At 34.3% G+C, this 13,238-nt stretch overlaps 1 protein-coding gene and 1 pseudogene across 16 annotated transcripts in view; one reads left to right on the top strand and one right to left on the bottom strand.

The window, feature by feature from the left end:
* PUM2 (pumilio RNA binding family member 2) overlaps window positions 1-13,238 on the top strand; it is a 79,022-nt gene that overhangs the window by 39,719 nt on the left and 26,065 nt on the right. For 8 of the 16 annotated variants that reach the window (XM_025045800.1, XM_006910260.3, XM_006910261.3 and 5 more), the window contains 4 exons: window positions 545-674; window positions 6,765-6,908; window positions 7,022-7,312; window positions 11,396-11,632. In XM_025045800.1, the coding sequence (XP_024901568.1) occupies window positions 545-674; window positions 6,765-6,908; window positions 7,022-7,312; window positions 11,396-11,632 (802 nt within the window). The remainder of the gene's footprint in view (window positions 1-544; window positions 675-6,764; window positions 6,909-7,021; window positions 7,313-11,395; window positions 11,633-13,238) is intronic. The other 8 variants (XM_025045803.1, XM_006910263.3, XM_025045806.1 and 5 more) reach the window with 2 other exon arrangements.
* LOC112478548 lies at window positions 5,042-5,157 on the bottom strand (annotated as a pseudogene).

Below are 13,238 nucleotides of genomic sequence, written 5' to 3'. Positions count from 1 at the left end.
CCTAAGGTTTTGTCCTAAAAAGCAGCTTTTACTTATTTTTATTAAAGCTTCTGAATTCTGAAAACTTGGTTCAGTTTGAAGTTTTTATTCATACCACAATCTTCTAACAGACTCACTGAATAATCATACTTAATTTATTTCCTTAAGCTTCACGTGTTTGTTTTCAGCCTTAGAAAATAATAAAACCTAAATTAATTTTTTTTGTCTTCATCTAAGATTTTGCCATCTCTCCCCACTCCTCAGTAAAATCTCTCTTTTAAATACTACTTTGGTAAAAAACATGAATACTAGAAATAATTTTTTCCCAAAGGCCTTCTAGAAGCTCCATGTTGCTTAATTGTTCTAGTTGTCACGAGTCAGTGATTGATTGTGTTTTTGATGTTAAGTATCATGTATTTTTTTCATGCTAAATCAACATTTCATTGAATGTAAATATGTTCAAAGAATATCTAAAGGCTACTTGTGGTATATACAAAGTTGTCCCTGGTAAATTTATCTGTCATTTTATAATTTCATTTTTAAGGAAATCATTTGTCCTTTGTAGGTTCTCCGTGCTGGAACAGGTCAGCGCCCTCTTACTCCTAATCAGGGCCAGCAAGGGCAACAAGCAGAATCACTTGCGGCAGCAAATCCAACTTTGGCTTTTGGTCAGGGTCTTGCTACTGGCATGCCAGGTATATAGTTGGTTAATTATGGAAATTTGAATAGATTTAAAATGTTAAATGTAGACTGTCACACTGAAGAGTGAAAAAAAATCAAGAGAAAAACTCTTAAAATCTTGTCTACCTTGCAATAAATTATTTAGAATTCAGATGCCAAGAGTTGAAATTAATGTTGCTGGTGAGACTTAATGACAGGGATAGAAAATATGTATTAGAATTTTAAACACAGCCATTTTTTCTCTCTTTATGGCATAAACTATAGCATCTTTCCACCCTAACATGGCCCAGAATTCTCATTGCCATCCTTCAAGAAATAAAACCAATGGGTTAGAGTTGGCATGTTAGACAAAATCTATTTGCCATTACTGCCTTATAAGAATAGTTAGTTAATATCGAGAGGTTCGTATCTAACATTTTCCACTTTGAACATTGTTCAGTCTTGTTTAGCCTGCTTATAGTATTTTAAAGTTGGTATTTATAACAACAGTGTCTAATACAATATGCCTATGAAAGCCTGATATAGAGAAAATTTAAAAATCTTCTGCCCATTACCCCAGTACAACTTTAGAAATAATCAACAAAATACTTTTTTTTTGTGGAGCAGATTTTTATGAAGCTAGATACAAAATTGACAATAATGGAAAGAGGAAGGTATTTTTCTTAAGCCAATAAAGCAGCAGTTATGTTTATAAAGTGAGATTTAAAGACTACATTTGAATTATCAGTAGATAATGTATCACTTTCTGTTCTGCTCCTTCATTTCACTCCTGAAGACTCTTAAGCATCTTATTTTTTCATTTTTAGTATATGAAACAGCAACTCCTATAACTATAACATTACCTGTTAAGGAAATGTGAGTTCCAGTTTCATTGTAGTGTAGTTAAATTTTCTATTCAGATCATTTAGGAAATGTGTTGAATGTGTGGGAAAAGATCCTTACTTAGGTGATCTAGGGTTTCTTTTATGTGTTAAGTGCTGCTAAATACTTCTCTGTTATTTTTGAGGATTTCCACACCAGTTGCATTCATTCTTTTTGCTCTGAAATTTTAAGGTCTGAGTTTATCATCTTGTCTTACCCACTAGATAAAGAGAAGATTTTAATACTGCTGTCCCTGAAGCCATTGTGGATTAGAAATGCTGGCAGAAGCAGCCCTTTGAGAAATCGACTTTGAAGCTTACGTTGTAGGCAAACGGAGAGACATGGAGGCAGGGCTAAAAAGAACTGAGCTAGGAGTTTCTGAAAGCCAATGCTAATATAAAACTACTCTGTTCCTGCTGGGTTTTACCTGCAGGTACAAAGGGAAGAAGAGTCATGGGAGTACAGCAGTCCTGCCTTAGTAGATTCTAAGTAGGATCTTGATTTAAGAGAGTGTTCTTGGCCTTTGTATATTCGGTGCTGTCTGTAACTATTGCTAATTTTTTTAGGCTCTTGGTGCTGGTCCTATTATTCATTTCTTATATATGTCTTTGCTTCCTTTCTTCATATTCAGCTCATTTTTATTAAAAATATCAAGGTATTTTGCTGTTTTATCAGCTTTGGTGTTCTCAAAATTTATTTTTGTATTCACTTTTTCCCATTCTATGAGAGAGCTCTTTATTGCTTTGTTTTTTTTTCTGTTGTTGTTTTTCAACAGCGAACTCTTATGTTGGTAACCTTAAAAGAAAGCCACTTTTATACTTTATTTGTCTAAAAACAATTGACTGTATGTTTAAAACGATGGTAAAATTAAAAGCAGGTGCAACTTTTGGGGGGCGGGCATCATTTTGCCTAGCCTGAGCCACAACATTTAGTCTCTTTACAAATATAAATGTAAAAACTATTCTCATAAAAGAGGCCTTGCTAAAATTAGTATTTGTATGCCTAAGTGACTGACTAGTTGACTGTTCATATGGTTCTCTCACTCAAAAACTTTCTCTTGATGCCTTCCTTACTTTGTTCTACCCAAGACTATGATGAGATAATTCTCCTTTCTTTAAATTGTTACATAGTTATAAAACTTTGATGTGCTAATAAAAGAGCTAACTTGAGAAAATGATGTTTCAAGCCTCATATAGTCCTTAACTTTTCCACCTTTTAGTTTTCTTTAGCTCTCATCCATCAAATCCCTGGTATTGATTGTGGACTTTTAATCCTCCTGCTTGATCCTATGTGCTGTCTGTTGTTTTTCAGTCTCGTCTCTTTAGTTTTTTTCCCTCTGCCATCTCCGTCCCTACAACCACTGTGCTAATCTGCCTCCTCATCCAAACAATCTTTCCCTCTATGTGCTTCCCTCTTGGACTACTTGCCAAAATTTACATTCTGTTTTAAGCCCTGCCTCCATGACTTACAGAGGCTCTACTGTTAACTCAGTGACAATTGTAAAGTATGAGCTCCTCTTCTCTATCCTTATTTTTCTCAATTCTGTGTTGTATTTCACCATGTTGACCATGTCCAGCTCCCTGCAACTTTCACTTCTGTGATATTTTATTTTCCTGGTTTTCTCACCTTTCTCATTGCTTTTTATCAGTGAATCTCTAAATAAATATTAAAATTAATGTGTTCGTATTAAAGTTTTTGAATATAAAAATCAATATGAAAATCTTTTTTCAACCAACGGCATAATAGTTGAAAATGAAAAATTTTAAAGATTATTTACAGTAGTAGCAAATACCTGGAAATAAATCTTAACTAAAAGTATGTATGATTTCTATGGGAAATAGTTTTATTGTGATTAAAGTAAAGGGGATACCTAAGGAACATATACCATTGGACAACTCATTATTTTGAACATGTCAGTTCTCCCCATATTAACTTGTAGTTTCAATGCATTCCAGATCAAAAGTCCTAACAGGTTCTTTCTGTGATATTTTTACAGCTCATACTAAAATTTAATGAAAACTCAAAGGGTCGAAATTAGCTAAAACACTCTTAAATAAGTAGAAGGACTTGCTCTGTTCTGACTTACTTGAGAGTAAGATTTACTCTAAAGCTGAGGCTAAATTGTTGCATGGAGACACAAATAAGACCAATGCAATGGAATAGAGTCCCCCAAAAGTTAGGTCCCAAGAGGAAGGGACACTTAATTAATAGCAAAATATTACAAAGCAGTAGGGAAGAATGACTTGTTTTATAAATTAAATAAAATAGTTGACTCTTGAACAACACAAGGTTAGGGACACAGTCACCCATCCAGATGAAAATACTAAAACAACGTTGGTTATTGGGAAACAACGTGAAATCGAACCCCTGCCCTACCCTGTGTTCAATAATCCAACTCCATTTGGATTTTAGACCTAAATGTGAAAAGCGGAATTATAAAGAAGCTATTAGAAGATAATATAAGGAAGTTTTGTTAGTGAAAATAAAGGAAATAATAAACTTGACCCCATTACCTTAGAAGTCTCCATAAAGAAGATTGAAGGCTAAGAATAGAAGAAGATACTTGCAATACATTAAAACACTGAAGGACTTGGATCCAGCATACATAAAGAATTAAAAATCTATAATAAAAGGTAGCCCAATAGGAAAATGGGTGAAAAAGATTTGAACAGGCCTTTCTTAAGAGGAAATCCAAATGCCCAATTAACATAGGAAAAGATGCTCATCCTCCTTAGTTTTGGAGAAAGAAAATGAAAACCACAACAAAACACTTAAACACATCTTCCAGATTGGCCAGATTTTAAAAGTGACATCATCATGTATTATTAAAGTCATGGAGCATTAGGAACTCTAATAGCAAGATGGTAAGAGTGTAAATTTGCACAATCATTTTGGAAGCAGTTTGGCATTATTTACCAAAGTTGAAAGTAATCTGCATAACCTGTGACTCAAGGTGTCAGCCAGTATAGATATGTAGATTAGAGTAGTATGTACACATAACACTCCAGGATGCATGCACAAAAATGTTCATAGCAGTACTGTTGGTAGTGGCCTGAAACTGGGAACAGTGCAAGTGTTGAATGAATAAGTGCGTTTTGGTGTCCATCCAATAAGGTGCTTATACAGTAATGGAAATGGAAACTAGGAAGGATCTATATACAATCACATGGGTAAATCATATATAAAAATTTTTAAATAATCCAAACCAAATGATATTTAGAGGGAGGCATTTATGGATAGTAAAGTAGTGTGTAACTCTAAGGGAAAGAAGACTGGTAGAGCAGGGACATGGGGGAGAGGGGATCCTGGGCAATTTTCTTGATTTGGGCGATGGTTAACTTTTTTGTACATAGTCATTATATTGTTTTGTGTTCTTGATAAGCTTTCTTTCTGGTTAAGAAAAAAGTATTCTCTATACTCCCTTTTTCTCTAGCTCCCCTCTAGTTCTTTTTACAGCAAAACTCCTCAAAAGCATTTTCTGTACTTTGGTGCTTCCTTTTTTTTTTTTAATTATTATTTATGCCTACAGCACCTGGTCTTCCTAGGTGGTCTCCCATCTAAGTACTAACCAGGCCCAACCCTACTTAGCTTCCAAGATCAGACATCGGGCTTATTCAGGGTGGCATGGCCGTAGACCATGGACCGCGGCTCTACTGGGGCACGAACCCAGGACCTTCTGCGTGTAAAGCAGACGTGCCAACCACTACACTGTGGAACAACATCGTGGTGCTTCCATTCTTTACTGAACTTGCCAGTTTTGCTTTTATCCCTTACCAGAATGACTTTCTATGTTGTTAACTCCATTGGTCAGTTCTCAACTCCTAATGGCTTTTAGCAGCATTTGACATTTTTGTTCACTCAGTCTTCATTGAGATTCTTGTTTGGCTTTCAAGAGACCATATTGTTCCAGTTTTCTTTCTTCTTTACTGGCTATTCCTTCTCAGTCTCTTCTCTGGTTCCTCCTCTCTCTAACCTCTTAATGTGATGTACTCTTCAGTTCATAGGCCCCTTTTTGTATTTTCTTGGTGATTTCATCCTGTCATGGCTTTAAGTAACATCTTTATGTTAATAACTCCCAGATTTATAACTCCAGCCTGGACCTCTCCTGAACTTCAGAGTTGTATATCCCATTTACCATATCTAGTTAGATATCTAATAATCTTCTCAAATTTGTCACTCCATGAGTTGCCTCCTTGAGGAGAGTGCTTTGAAGCTCAGCATTCCCTCCTAGATTTTGCCCTATGTGTCTCTTCATTTGGCAGATCCTCCTAATTTATGTCCATTAAAATAAAACTGTAATTGTAAAACAGAATTGCTGTATTTAAGTTAAAAAACAGCTTTTACATATGAAAGTGTTTGTCTTAGTGATCTTAGTGTTTAAACCAAAAGTATCAGAGGTTGCCAGTACATTTTTGCAAATGGTTGTCAGACTGTCGAGCCTCAGTCCTTGTTACTGTATAAGGGAGCCTTTCTCAACCTGAGTTCTGGGAGAGAACTAAGTCCTGTTGCCTTAAACTATCCACTGTATATAGTTTACTTCTCTTCTATGCATCTACGGTGGTACTTGTTATGTGCCATTCTTAGGAGAATTGGCAAAATAGTCACTTTTCTTTTCAAAATAGTCATTTTCTATTCTGTGGTTCAGATGAGGAATCCCTGCTGGGAAAAGACTGCTGAGAGGTGAACTCTCCTATAGTTCAGAATAATGCAAATTGTCACCTGCCTTGTGTTCAAGGCTATAAACTAATGCCTGCATGATTTTTATTCAAACTCTAACTTGAGAACCTTTACAAATAGACTGCTACCTTATGATTTTAAGGTATATGTATCATTTAAATTTTTAAAGGGATGCTTGCAAATGAAAATCTAAGGGAATGCCAGTAATGAAGTTCTTGATTTAGAACATAACTAAAATTGCATAATAAACATTTCTTTATAATGTTCTGCCTTACTTCCCTTAGTCTTACTATAATACATTCTCTCAGAACTGACTAAATGGAAATGAGTTTTAATATCAGCCATCGATAGCCTGTAATTTCTATATCAAGGAAAGTAACATTTTCATATGAGTAGTAATATCTTCCCAAATGTTTTTGCTTTTCACATGGTAATTATGAACGGGTTTTATATTAATAGTATACAAAGCTATGTTTTCTGATTGATAACACAAATGCAGGGGAAAGTAAACGTGTTTTCTGTAATAAATGTTTTCACTAGTAAACATTTATTTTAATATTATCTAGGCTATCAAGTACTAACCCCAACTGCCTATTATGATCAGACTGGTGCCTTAGTGGTTGGCCCTGGAGCAAGAACTGGCCTGGGAGCTCCAGTTCGATTAATGGCTCCAACCCCGGTTTTAATTAGTTCAGCAGCAGCACAAGCTGGTAAGTGTACCGGACATTTTCAGGGATAATATTTTTTTGGTGTCGTTTGAAATATTTTAAAAATAGAGAATCATCTCAGAAGTTCTAAGGAGTATCTAAAATTTATTTTTCAGCAGCGGCAGCAGCAGCTGGAGGAACTGCAAATAGTCTTACAGGCAGCACAAATGGTCTATTTCGGCCAATTGGCACTCAGCCACCGCAGCAGCAGCAGCAGCAGCAGCAGCCAAGCACTAATCTGCAGTCAAATTCGTTTTATGGGAGCACTTCTCTGACTAATAGCTCCCAGAGCAGCTCTTTATTTTCTCATGGACCTGGCCAGCCTGGAAGTACATCTCTTGGCTTTGGAAGCAGCAGCTCTTTGGGCGCTGCGATAGGCTCAGCCCTCAGTGGATTTGGTTCATCAGGTACGTTTCTTTTTAAGATGAGTACTCTGCTGAATGGATATGAGGTATATGTATGTTTTTGACATTAAGATAAGCAATAATAGTTTGTAGTATAGAAAAGATAAGATTAAAATACTGGTTTAATTTTGTAGAAGAGAAACTACCTCCTGCAACTCTTTAAACCTTTATAAATGTATAACATTTCAAGCAGCCCATCCTTTTCTCAAATATACATTTCCCCCTAGCTTTAGGAATCAGATTATTGTCATTTTTGTTTTAATAAGGTTTGTTTGGAGCAGTACATTTTATGCTAATCATTAGCTCTTCTTTATTCTCTACATAATATTAGCGTTTGAGGAAGTAAATATTTTTGCCATCTTAAAGTAGTGTTTTAAAATAATCGTCCATGTGCTTATTGGATGATTTATGCTTATTAAATGCTAATGTTTCATTATGGTTTTCTTTATCTGGCATAATATATAAAAATAAAATATAACAAATTGTTCTAAACAGAAACAGCTTAGAAACTACCATTATGCCTATCTATATTTTATATTACATAATTTAGTCTTCATCAACAAAAATTCATTTAAAAGGATGTTTTCTAGTTTGATATAGAATACTTAAGAAATCCAAATGTTAAATAGCTTCACAAAATAATTTACCCACCCGAACTGATTTTGTATCTGAGGAAGAACCAAGGCCCACTGTTGACCACACCTTACAGTCTCGTTCTCTGAGGTTTCCAGAGTATTCAGGAAAATTAGGTGGGGATAAAAGACTTATTTATACTTAACACTCACTCTTCAGTACAGTTGGCAGCCTTTTCTTCAGGAGGGGCCGGGCTATGTATTCGGACCTCAAGAGATTTTCTCTTTCTGTAACATCCTAGAATCTTTAATATCTACTTCTCATCTGTTTTCCCACCACATTAAGTTATATTCTTTCCTGGTGTGGAAAATGGCAAAACTAGCACGTGTCAGTTATCAATATCCTTGTCAGTTATCTAAGGAAGTGTCTTCTAAGCTTTTAATATTTAAGGGTGGAATGGTCTAGAATAGCTTTAAACTTTTAGATGCAGAATGTTTTTTTGTTACAATGAAATACAATAGGGAAATAATCATAATTGCCTAACAAAATTACATAAAGAATGGGCACAGGAACTTATAAGGGGGAAGTCTAGGGAACATGGAGACTGTTCAGTCTTTTTATTTAATTTTCCTAACTTGAGTTTTTTTCATTCCTTTTAGAGTTTAGTATTTTTATCTCCAGCTCAACCATTCCTATAGGACTCATGTTTTGTTTTTAATACAATTGACAAGCATTCTCCCCACGTAACCCTAAATCTGCCGAAGAAACTCAAAAAACATATAACTTAAAAAAATAAACTTTTTAAATGACTAGTGTGGTCTAGCATAAATTTGTAGGCCCCCTTACCCAATTCTTCCAAAATCCCATTTGTCTCTTAGTTTTAAAAACTTTTCCCATCTGCAGGAACTGGTTGGCATGAACATTTTGTTTCCTACAAATGTCCCTTGCAGTTACCTCTTTCCCAAAAACTCATCTTCTTCATGCCTTCCTTATTTATAAGCATTGCTTATTACTCAACTCGATTTCCATTCCGGTTACCTCTGTTTCGTCTTGCTTCAGAGGATATTAACAATTGCCAGTCCTGAATGCTGGTAAATAGTCAGTCATCTTCTCCCTTCTCTTGGACATTTGTGAAAATTCGTTCAAGTGCTACACATGCGTACTTACTCTTAAAACAAATCTACCATTGCCATTTCTCATTATGGCAGTTCCATGCCTATGCAAAATCTAAAGTGTAGTGTGGTTATGTGCACACTTACATACACAGTAACACACACAGTCATCCTCGTACCTATATGATGAAATTATTAATGCTTAACAGTGTTAAATACCCTAATTTATAACAGTTGACTAGGAAGCTTAGCCATTGTAATACAGTAATTAAATCTTCTTTTTTGAGAACCCATTATTTAGAAAGTGCTGTTACAATTGAAAGTTTGTAATTTAAGATTTTATGCACAGTTGATAAATGATTAGTGACTCCATTGTCTGGCTTCTTAGATATTTTAGCTAGACTTTGTTTCATATTTCATAGTCATACTGCTGCTGAGAATTTAAGCATATAGTAAAACTTAAAGAGCCAGATTGTTTATGTTGAAAGTAAAGCTGTTTCTGAATTACTTTTAAATGTTTGGCTTGGCTTTTTCCTTTTTGGAGGAAAATAATACTGCATGTGTCAAAACTCTGGTTTATTTGATTATTTGCCAGGAGAATGATAATGCTACTGCTCTTACTACAGAGCGTTTGTCTTTTTCTTTGTCAGTTAAATTGTATTTTCAATAAATAGGACTTTAAAATATAGCCATATCTTAGAAAAATCACTTTGACAGTGTCCTTTTAAATTAATATAGTTAATGTAGCATACGTTGACAATTTTTCCAAAACCAACTCAAGAAGCAATTTAGCACATTAGTGTTTATATTTGTTTTTGCTATTAAAATGCATATAGTTACTTAGTATTTCCCATTAAATGGTATTTTAAGATGTAAAATTTTCAATAAAAGATATGATTAGTCTTTCAGAAACTACGCTGGCTGGTATAAAAGGTTGAATGGTATAATATTTTGCTTAATACAGTAGCGTGAGCCCGGTATTTTTCTTTTATAGAATTTTGAATTTGGCAAAAACCAATGTAATAAAGTTTCCTATGTGTATTATCAGCTTAACTTGTTCTACCCATCATGTGCTCTGCTTAATTTTTCTCTTTAATCTATACCCTTATGACCTACTTGTAATTGACTTGCTATTATAAAACCAAGACCTAATAGAAACTTTAAAATTCTCTTGAAACAAATTACCATATTGGTCCGAATATAGAGCATATCTTTAAAAAACTTGAAGGTTAAGGAAAGTAATACGAAATTCCTAATATGAAATTCCCTTAGATGTAAAAGGCATTGGTTTAAAAGACCAGTGCTTAGAAATAGGAAAGAAGCATACTCGAAAATGTGAACTCTAAAAGAGGCTTAAGAACTGGGAGTTTTGGACAGCCCTTTTAAATACTTGGTAAAGGATGCGATTATCTAGATACATGTTAACAGCCCGATCTTGGATTGTTTTTCTGAGCATGCACACATACATAGCTACACGTTCATGTGATTCTGCCATTCTCTTATGGTTTTGTAGAGTATAAAAGGAAAAAGAGACTAGAAGGTTAATGGTTTAATTTGGAATTATGTAAAAAAAAGTATGTAGTACAATAAGGGATGTGGTGTAAAATTAATTATATATCATCTAAGAGGAAAAAAAGGCTGAGCAGTCTTCACTTTGAGTAAGAGGCTAATGAGGACAGTAATAAAATCTTAGGAATGGAAGATCCTGAGGGTAAGTGAAAGCATGTTTTTGGTGTGATAACAGTAATGAGAGCTATTAATTTTCTAAAAGTTGAGTTTTTTCACATGTATTTTGTAATTTAGTCATTGAAGAATAAGGAGAATGTGTAGTGTGAAAAGTACTGAGGAATAAGCTGCCATATATTTGACAACTGACTAATATTCGGGCCAATATGGACTTAAAGTACTATGGTTTGAACACAAGATAGAAGCCAAATTAAATGTGAATGGTAAGGGAAATGTATTAATATCCTATTTATCAATATAAACTTTACTTGGCATTGAGTTGAAGTCTAAGAAACTGGTTCTGGAGATTAGGACACTACCAAAATTGTTGGAATTTACTCTCATCATATCATAAAGCAGACAGCTTAAATTCCAGGGTTTATAAATCATACCAGGGTATTAAAGCACAGTAATCATATGTCACTGGTAAATAATGTGTGAAATAATGAACATATGGCTGCTCTGTTAAGTATTTGGTTACTCTATTGGGGTGCATTTATACCCTTTTATGATTATTAAGGTAGTGTATGTATAGTTATCACAGTAATTATCCTCTCCATAATGTTTCTAGAAATAATTATTGTGATCACTTCTGTTATTTCCCAGCAAGAGTTGGGGATAGGTTTTATTCAGTTAACACTGTATGTAATTAGGGTTTTTTTTATTTCTTCTTCAGTTGGCAGTTCTGCAAGTAGTAGTGCCACAAGGAGAGAGTCTCTATCTACTAGCTCTGACTTGTACAAAAGATCTAGTAGCAGCCTAGCACCCATAGGGCAACCATTTTACAATAGTCTGGGATTTTCCTCCTCTCCAAGTCCAATAGGCATGCCTCTGCCAAGCCAAACTCCAGGACATTCACTTACGCCACCGCCATCACTTTCATCACATGGATCCTCATCCAGTTTGCATTTAGGTAAAAAAAAAAACCAAAACCCTTTTTATTTGTATGTATACATGTAAGTGTGTTTGTGTGTGTTTATAATATATGTAAAATATTTAATGTTGGATAAAACATGCCAAATTGCTTTTGCTTTTAGATATTAGCCTTTTGAAAAAGTTCTGTCATGAAAATTTAAAGCAAGGGTCTAATGTACTGTAAGGTAAAGACCCCTATTGTATCTTATGTTCCTTTTATGAAATACAGTAGTGTGTTTTCTTGTCTGTGCTTTTGATTTGTGTGTGTTTTAGATCATTTGAAAATTCAACTATACATGGTAGTGAAAGAGAAATTGCACTATCAAAAGTTTTTGCACACCAAAAAAAAACCTTAGTCACATAGTTATCTAACTTTACATAATTTAGTTTCGTACAATGGTTTTTGCTTTGGCCTTTGAATGCCTGATCATTTGACCAAATGATTATATCAGGGTATATGAATTTAGTGTGTTTGTGAGTTAGAGAATCCTAAGGGTTTGGTCCATATATTTCTCTTACTTTTAAATATGTTGTTTAAGGGGAAAAAATGGTTTAAGCTTGTTGTACCCTTGAAGTTGGAGCATTTAGAACTTTTGTTTATATCTGAATATGAAAATTGCCCCCACTCTAAGATTATTGAATTAATAGTTACTTTTTTCCCTCTTTTTTGTTTATATCTGAATATGAAAATTGCCCCCACTCTAAGATTATTGAATTAATAGTTACTTTTTTCCCTCCAGAAATTACCCATGTAGTAAATAGTATATTTTGAAGGGTTTTTGGATATCGGAGGCTGTGTATGAATCCCTATTTCCGCAAAGAAAGCATTTCATTAAAATTAGATTTTGGATTTTTGTAATCCGAGTTACCTCAACTAAAACTAAAAGTGAGGAATTCTATTGCTGATTTTTACGTCATTGGAAATATTTAAATCAGCTTGCTATTTAAGAAGGAATGTTGCTATCGTAAGTAGATAAAAGCGGTGGTTTGATACCACCACCACCACCACCCCATCGTAAGGGTATATCTGTTTTTTCCTAAAGTTCATTATACAGTTAATGTTGATGTAACAAAGGTGTGTTTTGCAATAATATTCATTTGGAATTATGTCATTGCAAAGTGGACTGGATTCCTTTTTTTAAAGACTGGTCCTCTGCCCTAAGTTTTGGGCCTTTGCTCTCTTGAGGATATTTATTTGGTGGGGTCCTGTGCTCTGCTTTGCAGCACTATTTGTGTAAACTCATCAGTTTTTTTAATCTAACACCTTCCTTCATTTATCGTCTTAGTGCAGAAGCTAATCAGTTCCTAATTATGTTATTTCTGTTCAGACCTACTTCTACCACCACCCCCACCCCCCCCATAAGACATGCATTTGAAACTTTGAAATGGACATAAAAATTTGAAACATAACAAACCTAAAAATAGACCTTTCATAATAATTTTATGTTTTATTTGTTAAGATTATATTTGTCATGTCCTGTCATTCATAGGTAAGTTTCAGATCAGATTCTTGTCAACTGTTATTGCTTATGTTGTGCTTTAGAGCCTGTATAAATGACATTATTCTACATAGATTACTTAGAAATTGGATTATATTTCTTTTT

This window comes from Pteropus alecto, unplaced genomic scaffold (assembly GCF_000325575.1).
Source record: "Pteropus alecto unplaced genomic scaffold, ASM32557v1 scaffold61, whole genome shotgun sequence".
In the NCBI taxonomy this organism is placed as follows: domain Eukaryota; kingdom Metazoa; phylum Chordata; class Mammalia; order Chiroptera; family Pteropodidae; genus Pteropus; species Pteropus alecto.
The sequence above is the reverse complement of the archived record's forward strand: the minus strand, read 5'-3'. Positions and strand labels throughout refer to the sequence as shown.